Source organism: Littorina saxatilis, linkage group LG3 (assembly GCF_037325665.1).
Source record: "Littorina saxatilis isolate snail1 linkage group LG3, US_GU_Lsax_2.0, whole genome shotgun sequence".
Taxonomy (NCBI): domain Eukaryota; kingdom Metazoa; phylum Mollusca; class Gastropoda; order Littorinimorpha; family Littorinidae; genus Littorina; species Littorina saxatilis.
Window position 1 is genome coordinate 22,839,787 of NC_090247.1, and position 12,500 is coordinate 22,852,286.

The 12,500-nt window shown below is 40.7% G+C and overlaps 2 protein-coding genes across 2 annotated transcripts in view; both read left to right on the plus strand.

Moving 5' to 3' along the window:
• Nucleotides 1-12,500, plus strand: part of LOC138961133 (mucin-2-like) — a 198,846-nt gene that overhangs the window by 66,891 nt on the left and 119,455 nt on the right. The window lies entirely within an intron of this gene.
• LOC138961910 (uncharacterized) overlaps nt 4,841-12,500 on the plus strand; it is a 13,107-nt gene continuing 5,447 nt past the window's right edge. Inside the window, exons 1-3 of the mRNA XM_070333583.1 lie at nt 4,841-4,990; nt 6,771-6,877; nt 7,994-8,030. Of these exons, the coding sequence (XP_070189684.1) occupies nt 6,833-6,877; nt 7,994-8,030 (82 nt within the window). The 5' untranslated portion in view covers nt 4,841-4,990; nt 6,771-6,832. The remainder of the gene's footprint in view (nt 4,991-6,770; nt 6,878-7,993; nt 8,031-12,500) is intronic.

A 12,500-nucleotide genomic window follows, 5' to 3' on the forward strand; every position in this document is an offset into this window, starting at 1 on the left:
ATCCCTTCACAGACAACCTATTGGGAGCATCAGATCCTCCTCAAGGGGGACCGAGATTTACAGAGCAAAGTCCCTTTGTGGGGGACGTATCGCAAGGTAATCTAGTCCTGAGGAGGACCATTGTATTTGTACCTAGACCAGACACGTGTTTCGACACTATTGTGTCTCATCAGTGGTCAGGTGGTACTGATGGCGAGAGTTGTCAACCCATGGTATCCAACTAAGAAGCAAACCATTCTCTGAATGGTAGATTCTGTTGGCATGGGAGACTACCCTCATCTGACAACCCCAAGAGGATATCTGTGAAGGGAAACACTTTGATTTAAGGCCAAAGTGTAGAATTGATATTTATTAAGAAAGAATTTAGAAATTTAGACAAGTTTTAACCAAGAAATTAGGTTAAAACAAGGGAAATTTGAAAAATATATATATTCATTGTAGCATCTAGTTGCCTACATTTGGTAATACCCAAAGCATTTGTGAACGTTTCAAACCAAAAAGTATAGTGGAACTCTGCTTTAGACACCTAGTCTTTTCATGCTCAAAAAAACAAAAAACCTTCCCCTACCCTACCTCCCCGGTTTTGTAAAGAAAATCTGGCCTGAAGTCTTTTCATGCGCAAAAAAACCACAAAAACAAAAACATTCTAAGCTTTCTGTCTGTGGCGGTTTGTAATTTGAATAACGACATCCAATAAAGTCTACCAATTACGTAATTCCTTTCTAAGCTCTCTGTCTCTGACGGATTACATTTGAATAACGACATCCAATAAAGTCTACCAACAGCTGCGAAAACTTTTAAGAAACTTGAAACTCATCAAAAGGAATGAGTTGCACCTTGGGTCATTTCGGTCCTGAATTTCCCGACCTGAGCCAGGTAAAGCAGGAAAACAATACAACGTAATTCCTTTCTAAGCTTTCTGTCTCTGACGGATTGCATTTGAATAACGACATCCAATAAAGTCTACCAATTACGTAATTCCTTTTTAAGCTCTCTGTCTCTGACGGATTACATTTGAATAACGACATCCAATAAAGTCTACCAACAGCTGCGAAAACTTATATGAGAAACTTGAAACTCATCAAAAGGAATGAGTTGCACCTTGGGTCATTTCGGTCCTGAATTTCCCGACCTGAGCCAGGCAAAGCAGGAAAACAATACAACGTAATTCCTTTCTAAGCTTTCTGTCTCTGACGGATTGCATTTGAATAACGACATCCAATAAAGTCTACCAATTACGTAATTCCTTTTTAAGCTCTCTGTCTCTGACGGATTACATTTGAATAACGACATCCAATAAAGTCTACCAACAGCTGCGAAAACTTATATGAGAAACTTGAAACTCATCAAAAGGAATGAGTTGCACCTTGGGTCATTTCGGTCCTGAATTTCCCGACCTGAGCCAGGCAAAGCAGGAAAACAATACAACGTAATTCCTTTCTAAGCTTTCTGTCTCTGAGGGATTGCATTTGAATAACGACATCCAATAAAGACTACCAACTATCAGCTGCGGAGACATTTGTCTCAAAAAAATACGCCGAGAGGCGTTAAAGTTCCCCTTGGTTTGTCCCTGTCAAAAAAAAGAATTTGGGAATACTGGTAGCTTTTTTGTACTACCACGCATATGTAACGCCATTTTCATAAAGTTGATAGTATTTACAGCTTTCCGGTCATATGTCCGGCTATCACTCACTTTTAGGTGGCAGATGTCCAGATATAACACGTGTTTCAGAATCTCTATTTTTGGGTGAGTAACTTTCAATAATGAGTGGGTTTTTTTTTTTAAATCTCAAAAAGTATTCTTAAAGTCTAACACATGTTTACACTCGCACTCCGTGTCTGTAGCTTTAGAAATAAACAAGTCCAGATATAACACATATTTCTTTACGGCAAATGTCCAGATATCCCCCCTCAGACACGTATGTGTGTGTGTGTGCGTGCGTGTGTGTGTGTGTGTGTGTGTGTGTGTATGTGTGTGTGTGCGTGCGTGTGTGTGTGTGTGTGTGTGTGCGTGTGTGTCTGTGGTCGCCATAGCAGGAGACAGGAACAAGATAATGTGCATACACACTGCCTAGGAGCCGCAGATGTGCACCTGGCTTTTAGTTTCCTAATTCAGTGTTTCCTTTCTCAGATAATTAACCTCCATGTTGTTGAGTAAAGTATTTACACTGATCTAAAAATATATTGGCTATCAAAACATTGACGCCACCGGATCCGCCATCTTGGGACACCGTTCAATACAGTGAAAGAAGACTCCTGTCAACTCTCGAAACTACGATTATTTCCCTTTGACCTATTTGTCAGTGTGGCGGTGCAGTAAGATGGCGGCACTCTGGTTACGCTGTTTCATTGGCTGTGCGCTATCCATTATTTTCAGATCAGTGAGCATATATAGTGCAAGGGAGGTAACTCTTGCTTTGTTATCCATGGACGGGAGGTAACTCTTATCATACCAGCATACCGCATCTAAGGGTGTATCATGATCAGTTGAACCTGCTGGTCAATTATCTGGAATTTTCCCAAGAAAAGGAGGTAACACATTCCATAAAAAACATGCAAGTGGGAATTGATGACACTCTCAGTGGCCAGCACATGCCTTCAAATGCTTTTGAGGCCGCTCCGGGCGAAGCCGGGCCCCGAATTCTAGTATACAAATAAGAATGGATGTAAGTGTGTGTGTGTGTGTGTGTGTGTGTGTGTGTGTGTGTGTGTGTGTGTGTGTGTGTGTGTGTGTGAGTGTATGTGTGTGTGTGTATGTGTGTGTGGTCGCCATACCTCAGAGATTGCAAGAGACAGGAACAAGATAGTGTGCGTGCACATTGCCTAGGGGCCGCAGATGTGCAGCTGGGGTTTAGTTTCTTGATTCATTGTTTCCTTCCCTCAGATTATGAACCTCCCCTTCAATAACAGCCAAAATAGTGCAAGACCAGTTAAGTGCCTAGCGTTCACATGAAGCAAGCACATCATGCCAGTGATATTAGAGACTCTCTTTTGCTTCTATGACGGGAAGAAATTAAGAAAGAACATTTAACACATAGTTCCGGAAATTTCTAGAAGCGACGGGAAGTAACTCTTACTTGGTTCTATACAATGATGGGAGGTAACTCTGAGTATGCAGGCATGTTTGATGGGGAGATCAGAAACACACCACGGGTCCCCACTGCTCAAGTATCTAAAATGTTCCCAAGGAAGGGAGATAACTCATGTGAAAGTTATTTCTTTAACAATAAACGGTAAAACAATGTTGGTGGTAATAACTGATTTAGCAATGACCAACATTAGCTAGAATTTTTACGAAGGTTCTTGAATCAATCTCTTGGGTTTTTTTTATTCATGGAAGGGAGGTAACTCTTGTCATGCAAGCATACATTTTCATTCTCAAAGGGCGTAAAGTGATGACGTAAAACCATTTGCTTAATCATCTCGAACTTCTCAAGAAAGGGAGGTAACCCATACCTAATTGATAAACACGAAGCCGTGCCATGACGGCGAGTGGCAGAAAAAGAGGAACCTGGCCGCATAAGGGTGAGGAAAAAGTGCGTCATTTCCAAAGTGCATCTGGTTGAATCCACCACTTTTTGTCCGAACGCGTACAAATTATTTGATAAGTTACCACCTTATATATGTACCGTAAAATCCCTAGCAAACGCCCACACACCCCCCCCCCCCACCCCCCTCTGCACAGATTTCGGGTACAAGTAAGGGGTGGGCGTTTGCTAGGTATACACCCCTTTGCAAGATAAAGTGTCATCACATTTTCACAAGAGAAAAAAAAGTGATACAACATGTGATTTATGCAATTTTAATGAAAAATAAACACACCGTTTGTTTACAGAAATAAAGATCAACGTTCTGTGATAGAAAAAAAGAAGAAGAAAAAACCGGCGAATCGTCAAACAGTGGGCAAAAATCGTAGATAAAGGAGGCCGAATGTCTTAAAACAAATTATTTTTAAAGCAAAACAAGGGTGGGCGTTTGCTAGGTAGTGACCCCTCTGCACAACTTTTAGCCAAAAGTGGGGGGTGGGCGTTTGCTAGATACTGGGCGTTTGCTAGGGATTTTACGGTAGTAGTCATTTAAAGGCACTGAACTTGTTAAATCCAGGTGCACGGAGCCCCTGGGGCTTTTAGTCATTCCTCAGGCAGCTATCCGTTAGAAGAACTACCAAGTTTCATTGACTTGCACCCAAAGAGTCAAGAACTGCGATTTTTTTACGAATTAATTTCGTACTCGGACCCGGCTGGTCTTGACCTATTTTTGGATCTAAATTTAGATCAGGTAGATCACCACATCATGCACAAAAAGACACGTCACTAGCAAACTATGTCAGACGTCATCATGAGTTTGTGTAAAACAAAATGGAGGCCGGAATCACTCAGTTGAATCGAACTCTGGCCAAACACCACGTAATAACTAGATTAATTTATGCACTCGCGTGAACAAGAAACTGTCGAGCTTCACAGATGTCGTCGTTGGGTAGTTTTGGGTTTGTTTTACTACCATAGGAGGATTTTTGAACTGTAAATGCACTCAGCTGCAACAAAAACGCAAAACGAAGGCTGTGAGCTGCACTGTGCCTTTAATCGAATTTTCTCTAACCGATTAAAAAAATAGTGTGTGTGCGTGCTTGTGTTTGTGTCCGTGCGTCCGTGCGTACGTGAGTGCGTGCGTGCGTGCATGTGTGTTTGTGTGTGTATGTGGGTGGGTGTGCGTGTGCGTGTGTGTGTGTGTGTGTGTGTGTGTGTGTGTGTGTGTGTGTGTGCACGGTGGTAAGTGGACAGTTTAGGATATGCATTTTTCCAGCTGTTGTGTGGATGAAAAAAAACACAATTGAAATCACTGTTTTTGACGCATTTTACACCACCTAATCAGCGTTTATCCCTTTTCCAAGATCCCCGTTTTATTGCACGTGACGACAGCTGAATATAAAGTCTATGCGTTTTCTCCTTAGCTTGGCAGACTTGAGTGGATATCTCGAAGACCAAACAAGGTATGTGCGGTTTCAGTCTTTGAATAGTGGAACTGCAGTATTTAAATGATGTGAGACGTCACAGTTGATGTTGTGAGGATGTGGAGGGGCCAATAGGGGGTAGGATATTTTGTAATCAAAAACATTTCTCCATGTAAAGCTCTCTGAATCATTTCCTTATTTTTCAACCAACAAATAAGCACTTGTTTAAAAAAAAAACATTTTTGATTAATGCTAATCATTTAAATTTTTTTTACAGGGGTGTTGGACTAAAAACAGCTTGCGTATTTTGTGAGCTATGCTATTCCTAATGATGGAGGTGTCGATCGCTTGAGCGGTCAAAATCGAGAGTTGTTTCGTCAATTACGAGGGGTACTCATAGCTAAAAGAGCTGAATTTCAGCAATCATTTAGGGGGATTGCTTTGAAAATGTTCGAATATTGTGCAAAGATACTGGTCCCACTTCGCGTAAAATTGCTGGAATGCTAGAGATACCTGTTGAAATGTTACGCATAGTTCCGGAAAAAAGTTTTACAAACTGCAATCGGATTGTCCACTTGTGTCCAACAAATTAATGACTTCACATGTCCACAGACAAATGACTCATACAGGCACTGGCTAAGTTTCATTTGAATGTAACCCCTGGCGTACGTTTGCTGGTCAAGCAAACACATGAGATAAAAATGCAACGTTTACGCCGTTTTGCACAACCAGCGATCGTCGCCTTGCTCTGAAAACATGCTGCGATCACGCTTGGCTGGGCATCACATTGGCACAGATTTCATCCTAACAATGTCAAGTGTGTTAACAGGCTTTGCAAATTTACGTCAGTGCTTATACCTAAATGACACTTTGGCTGTGTTTGTATAAACCATTTGTTTTGTATACTTGCAAACAATTCTATAACGGGTTTTAAAATTGTTTCCGGATCACAGCATAAAAAAAATCTAATAGATCCCTTGACTTTGGGGTAGCGCGACTCTGTTGCTGCTAGCTTTCCACTGGGAGGAAACGACCCGAATTTCCCAGCGATGGGACAATAAAGTAATGGAAAAAAAATTCTAACAGATCCCTTGACTTTGGAGTAGCGCGACTCTGTTGCTGCTAGCTTTCCACTGGGAGGAAGCGACCCGAATTACCCAGCGATGGGACAATAAAGTAATGACCACACAAAAAACAACAACTTATAGATCCCTTAACTTTGGAGATGACAAGAAAATATAGGGCGCATTTACGTGATTTGTAAAACATTTTACAAATCGCGGGGCGCGCCCCGTGATTTGTAAAATGTTTTACATTTTTTATAAATCAAGGGTTTACATGTACGTCTGGTATGTCGGTAAAATATTCTGACAGTTTTAAAGCAATCCAATGAGTCATTGCTGAAATACAGCGCTTTTGGTCATAATACCCACAACAGATTGACGAAAAAAACACGTTCTTGACCGCTCTAGCGATCGACACCTGCATCAGTAGTAATAACATAGCACACGTAAGCGTGTTCACAGTAAATGAGACAAAGACATTGTCCCGGTGCAAACTAACTATGTTTTAAGTGATTGACATTTTTGTTTGTTCTCTACAACACTTCTGCAGTCCTGAAGACAAATTCTTATCATAATCAGACAGCGGGATTTCCGAAATGGATCTCACGACACCGGCTTTTCTCGTTTGGTTTGATTCTGCCAGAGACGGATGTATCGTAATGACAACGGAGCTCTAGTATTTTGGTGTGTGTTTATCGTGTACATGAATTTGTATTTGTTTACTGATTTGTTGAATTTGTTTTTGGTCGCTGCAGTTTGAAACTACCTAGTGTGTCCGGGACGAGTGAAAGAGAGTTTATTTCGCTGTCTGACAACCATGAAGTCAACTACTGTAGCCATCGTCGCTGTGCTGCTTCTCTTCGTAAGTATTTGCCGTTGAAATTTAAATAAAACCCACAAACACAAGAATGGTTTGACGGCAACATGACGATTTCCGAAGCTAGGTTCACTATCTGCATCACATTCTTGCTTCTTGATTTTGAATTTTGCAACGTGAGCAGTCTATCTGTTTGTTGAGTAGGAAAACTGGCCGTCTGCTTCTAAAATAGGCCTTATATGCGCTGCGTGCTGCGTTCCGTCATGCCATTGAAAGAGGAAAAGAAACTGAAACTTATTTTTAACTACTTCCAAGAACGAATTTCTCCTTGTTGTGGAACATTTCGCGTAATCGGACATGCATTTGCACAAAAGCAACAGAGATTCAGACTGGTAGCCGGTCACGTTTCGATAAAAGATATCCTCATACTTTGGATGCCGTCATAAGGTTAAATACTGCATTGTTTTGTTTTGCCAAGCACACCATTGTGGTCCGTTGGGCGTTTAATCAAATACCATACTTCCATCCACTCGCATCTGTTGGCTCACTCTCTTCGCATTCCACTTACCGTGAAAACTTATCAAAAAAACAAAAAACAAAAACTCTCAATCATATTCTTATAATTCAGTTATGATTCACCAGTACCTAAACAGAATGACATCAAAACATCCAGGAAAGGACCTCGCAATGACAAACACGATCCGTATTTAATTTTCTGGATAAAAAGTCAGTGTTTGCGTTCCATACATTTGCACTGATTGACAGAAGAAAGAAAGTACGTAGATCATTTTTTCTTCTAGAATGGTCTCTTAGCTGAGTCTTTGAAGGGGAAACTGTTTGGCTTGAGGTTACAGGGCTGCGTCTTTCAAGGGAAATCTGGTTGGCTTGAGGTTACCATTACTCATGGTCATAACGATGACAACAACAACAAAGACGTTGACATTGTTGAAGATGATGATGCTTCTGCTGCTGCTTATGATGATGATATTACAAACATAATTACGGTTCCTACCCACAGTGCACCTTGTTTTACTTTAAATCCGTGTTGTTGTTTTCAGGTTGTTGATGCGCAATGTGATGATAAGTCCTTGACAGACATTGAGGTTTTGCAGCAGGCACAAAATCAAATATTTATTTTTCTTTGCTTCTGATGTCTTTCAGGTGTTCCGCCTGGATACTCAGGTCTTCATTAGTGCGGGTAAGTATATTTTCTTATGAAACAGCATTAATTACAAACAGAAATCATGACTTTATAAGGTCTTTTCTGATAGGTATACCCATTTCGTTTAAATATGCCGTGCAATTCAGACGGATATAGTTTGTAAAAGAGAGTGATTTCAAGTTTGGAAAACGGAAAGCAGTCCTGGTTTTAACATTCAGTCAAGTGTTGACTAAATGTTCTAACAAAGACTAAGAATCGAGACGAGAGTGGAGGTCTATTTATGTGTGTGTGTGTGTGTGTGTGTGTGTGTGTGTGTGTGTGTGTGTGTGTGTGTGTGTGTATGTGCGTGCGTGTGTGTGTGTGTGTGTGTGTGTGTGTGTGTGTGTGTGTGTGTGTGTGTGTGTGTGTGTGTGTGTGTGTGTGTGTTTATAGATTCAGTGAAAACAACTGGACCGATCTTCATGAAACTTGAGAGTTCTTGAGTATAATATACCCAGACGTTTTTTTTTAATTGTTTTTTTATAACTATTTTTGATGAGGTCATATCCGGCGGTTAGTGAATGTTTTGACGGCACTGTCACGCTCTCATTTTTCAATCAATCAATCAATATGAGGCTTATATCGCGCGTATTCCGTGGGTACAGTTTTAAGCGCATTGATTTATTTTTACTTTTTTAATTTTTTATTTTATGCAATTTATATCGCGCACATATTCAAGGCGCAGGGATTTATTTATGCCGTGTGAGATGGAATTTTTTTACACAATACATCACGCATTTACATCGACCAGCAGATCGCAGCCATTTCGGCGCATATCCTACTTTTCACGGCCTATTATTCCAAGTCACACGGGTATTTTGGTGGACATTTTTATCTATGCCCATACAATTTTGCCAGGAAAGACCCTTTTGTCAATCGTGGGATCTTTAACGTGCACACCCCAATGTAGTGTACACGAAGGGACCTCGGTTTTTCGTCTCATCCGAAAGACTAGCACTTGAACCCACCACCTACGTTAGGAAAGGGGGGAGAAAATTGCTAACGCCCTGACCCAGGGTCGAACTCGCAACCTCTCGCTTCCGAGCGCAAGTGCGTTACCACTCGGCCACCCAGTCTCTCCTATTGATTGATTTTTCAACATTTTGGTCAAGCAATCTTCGACGAAGTACGGACTATGGTCCTGCATTTTGTTTGGAAGCTTGACAATTAGTAAATTAGTTTTCTCCTAAAAGTAATTACAAGTTGTCATTAAAATCATATGTTCATAATCTACTGAATTCAAAAATATACAGATTTGTTATGTTTACTATCAAAATGGAAGAAACAAGATTCAGTAAGTACTATACGTTTGCAAAGATACCCTTCGCGGAGACGAACGTGTGTTAAGATAGTGTCTGGTTGGTCGGTACTGTCTGGTCAAATGGGTCAAAATAGCAATTTCTGCGCCGGTTTTCGCTGCTTGTGGAAGTCACTTCAAATACTTTTATAATACGAGTGATAAATATCAAGGCTACCGACACATAGCCACTTTTGTTGGTTTTGTTACATTTTCATTTTTATCAATTTTATCAAGCAATGGGCACTCCCGGGGATTCCCCTTTTACGCGCGCTTCATGAAACCCTGCTGCAAAATGCATGTGTTGCTATTTGTCATCTGTGCGCTGCTTGCAGCGTTTTGTGCCGAAAGAGGGCTTGCCGCAGACAAAGACAGAGATGCCGTGGCAGAGAGAGGGAGAGAGAGAGAGAGAGAGAGAGAGAGAGAGAGAGAGAGAGAGAGAGAGAGAGAGAGAGAGAGAGAGAGAGACGCAGACACAGACACAGACACAGACGCAGATAATTATTTTATTCAATAGGTCATAGCCCCTTATGAAGGGGTGTGAACAAACGACAAAAGGTTAACATTGCATATAAATTAAACTCAACAGGTGCACACACAAGAGAGAGAGAGAGAGAGAGAGAGAGAGAGAGAGAGAGAGAGAGAGAGAGAGAGAGAGAGAGAGAGAGAGAGAGAGAGAGAGAAAGAGAGAGAGAGAGAGAGAGATAGAGAGAGAGAGTGAAAGAGAGGGAAATAGAGAGAGATAACTCCCCCCTCACACCCCCCCACACACACACACATACACACACACACATACACACGCACACACATACACACGCATAACACACACACACACACAAACACACACACACACACACACACAGACACACACACACACACTCGCATGAGCACTATCTCACACTTCAATTCAATGTGAATAATTATATACTCTTATGCTTGGTAGATATAATTTATATTAATGACACATGACAGTCTTATCTCTAAGAGAGTTTATTTGTAGATATATTACAAATGTAGCTGCCACTTGTATTTTGTTTACTTCTATTTACGACGACCATTAATGAAGTCTGACGCGGCCTTTTTGGGTTGAACGTTTTTGCGAGTTTGAAGGGAATAACCACCATTTATATTCCATGAATAGCCTTTAAATAGCAGGGTGCATTAATACTTTCATAAATCACCAGAAACATTCGTTTACCTCGTCTTAATTAACGAGTGATATTTTTCAAACACAAATGCAATAAAGCATGTCTGAGTAATATGTACGTACCATCCACAGTCACGTACAATCAAAAGTAAAAAATAAGCTTAATTCGAAAAAAAAACAAAAAAAACCATTCTGTGTGGATATGTGTGCACTCCAACATATGTTTTTTTTAAATTTTTTATGTTTTCCTGGAGCGCTACTAATACAACTCTAGCATGCTAGTACATGCAGATTCTTACGAAATGGGGATAAAGTTACAATTTACAGGTTATCTGGACTGTCGCAGAGTAAAAACATACCAAATTCATATCGTAATATTCACGGTACATCACACAATGCTTAAATGCTTTATTTGTGCAGCTTAGTAGTCTGTGCTCGTAGCAAACACTAAAGTTATATGCACTATGACCCGAAAACGCAAAATTCTGACGCCATCATGGATAACGTAATGCCCCATAACAGGCAAACAAAGTTTAGCTCTACGACTCTTATTATCATATCGTTATCATCAAGGGGTGTACTTTGGAATAATAAATAGTTCTCGTTATTTATCGCTGTGTCCTGCACTGCATCTTTCACAAACGGCTTGTGAGACCTTTAAGTAATATACGACTCATATATAATATGCTGACTGTAAGCAAATGATAACAGACATGTATAGCAGATGGCTGTAAAGATTATCCTGCATTTAGATGTTGATATCATTATCATGTCTGGTATCCATACACCACGGGCGGTATCAAGCGAAACGCCCACGTCATCACGGAATGGATGCAACCGTTTTTATGGGGACATTTTCAAAGTCGTTAGACAGATGTTTCATTGCATATAGGGCCACATGCACAGACAGAAAATGATGTAAAACGTAAACGTAGTTACGCAATTTCATTTGATTATTCAGAACTCTGATCATGCAATGTTCAAGCGAGTTGAACACAGCATGGCATTCAGAGAGAGAGGGTGCGTATGGTGCCTTGCCATTCTGTTCACACAAACAAACCGACAAAGGTGGCTTTTCGGTGTTTCAACACGGTTAAGTGTTTTATTGTTAAAAATAAGAAATGACATTCCTTCGAATAAGTCATCCAGGTATGTTTAATTCAAACGTTTAGTTTGTCTTTGTTATTTTTAGAATGATGAAACAGGGTCCTGACCTGACCGCTAAAACATTGAACGGGACACATAGAATTAGCCATGATTGTCAAACAGTCACATGGTGCACTAAGTTGGCAATCAAACATAAAATGGGCCCCCTAGAATCAGTCATGGTTGGTCAAATAGTCACATGGTGCACTACAATGACATAAAACGGGCCCCCTAGAATCAGTTATGGTTGGTCAAATAGTCACATGGTGCACTGCAATAAAACATAAAACGGGCCCCCTAGAATCAGTCATGGTTGGTCAAATAGTCACATGGTGCACTACAATAAAACATAAAACGGGCCCCCTAGAATCAGTCATGGTTGGTCAAATAGTCACATGGTGCACTACAATAAAACATAAAACGGGCCCCCTAGAATCAGTCATGGTTGGTCAAATAGTCACATGGTGCACTACAATAAAACATAAAACGGGTCCCCTAGAATCAGTCATGGTTGGTCAAATAGTCACATGGTGCACTACAATAAAACATAAAACGGGCCCCCTAGAATCAGTCATGGTTGGTCAAATAGTCACATGGTGCACTACAATAAAACATAAAACGGGCCCCATAGAATCAGTCATGGTTGGTCAAATAGTCACATGGTGCACTACAATAAAACATAAAACGGGCCCCCTAGAATCAGTCATGGTTGGTCAAATAGTCACATGGTGCACTACAATAAAACATAAAACGGGTCTCCTAGAATCAGTCATGATTGGTCAAATAGTCATATTGTACACTAAAATGGCAATAAAATATAAAAGCGCTGGTGACATGGCGGCAGCCTGTCAGTGCAAAAAAAGTCAGCTGAAAGTCG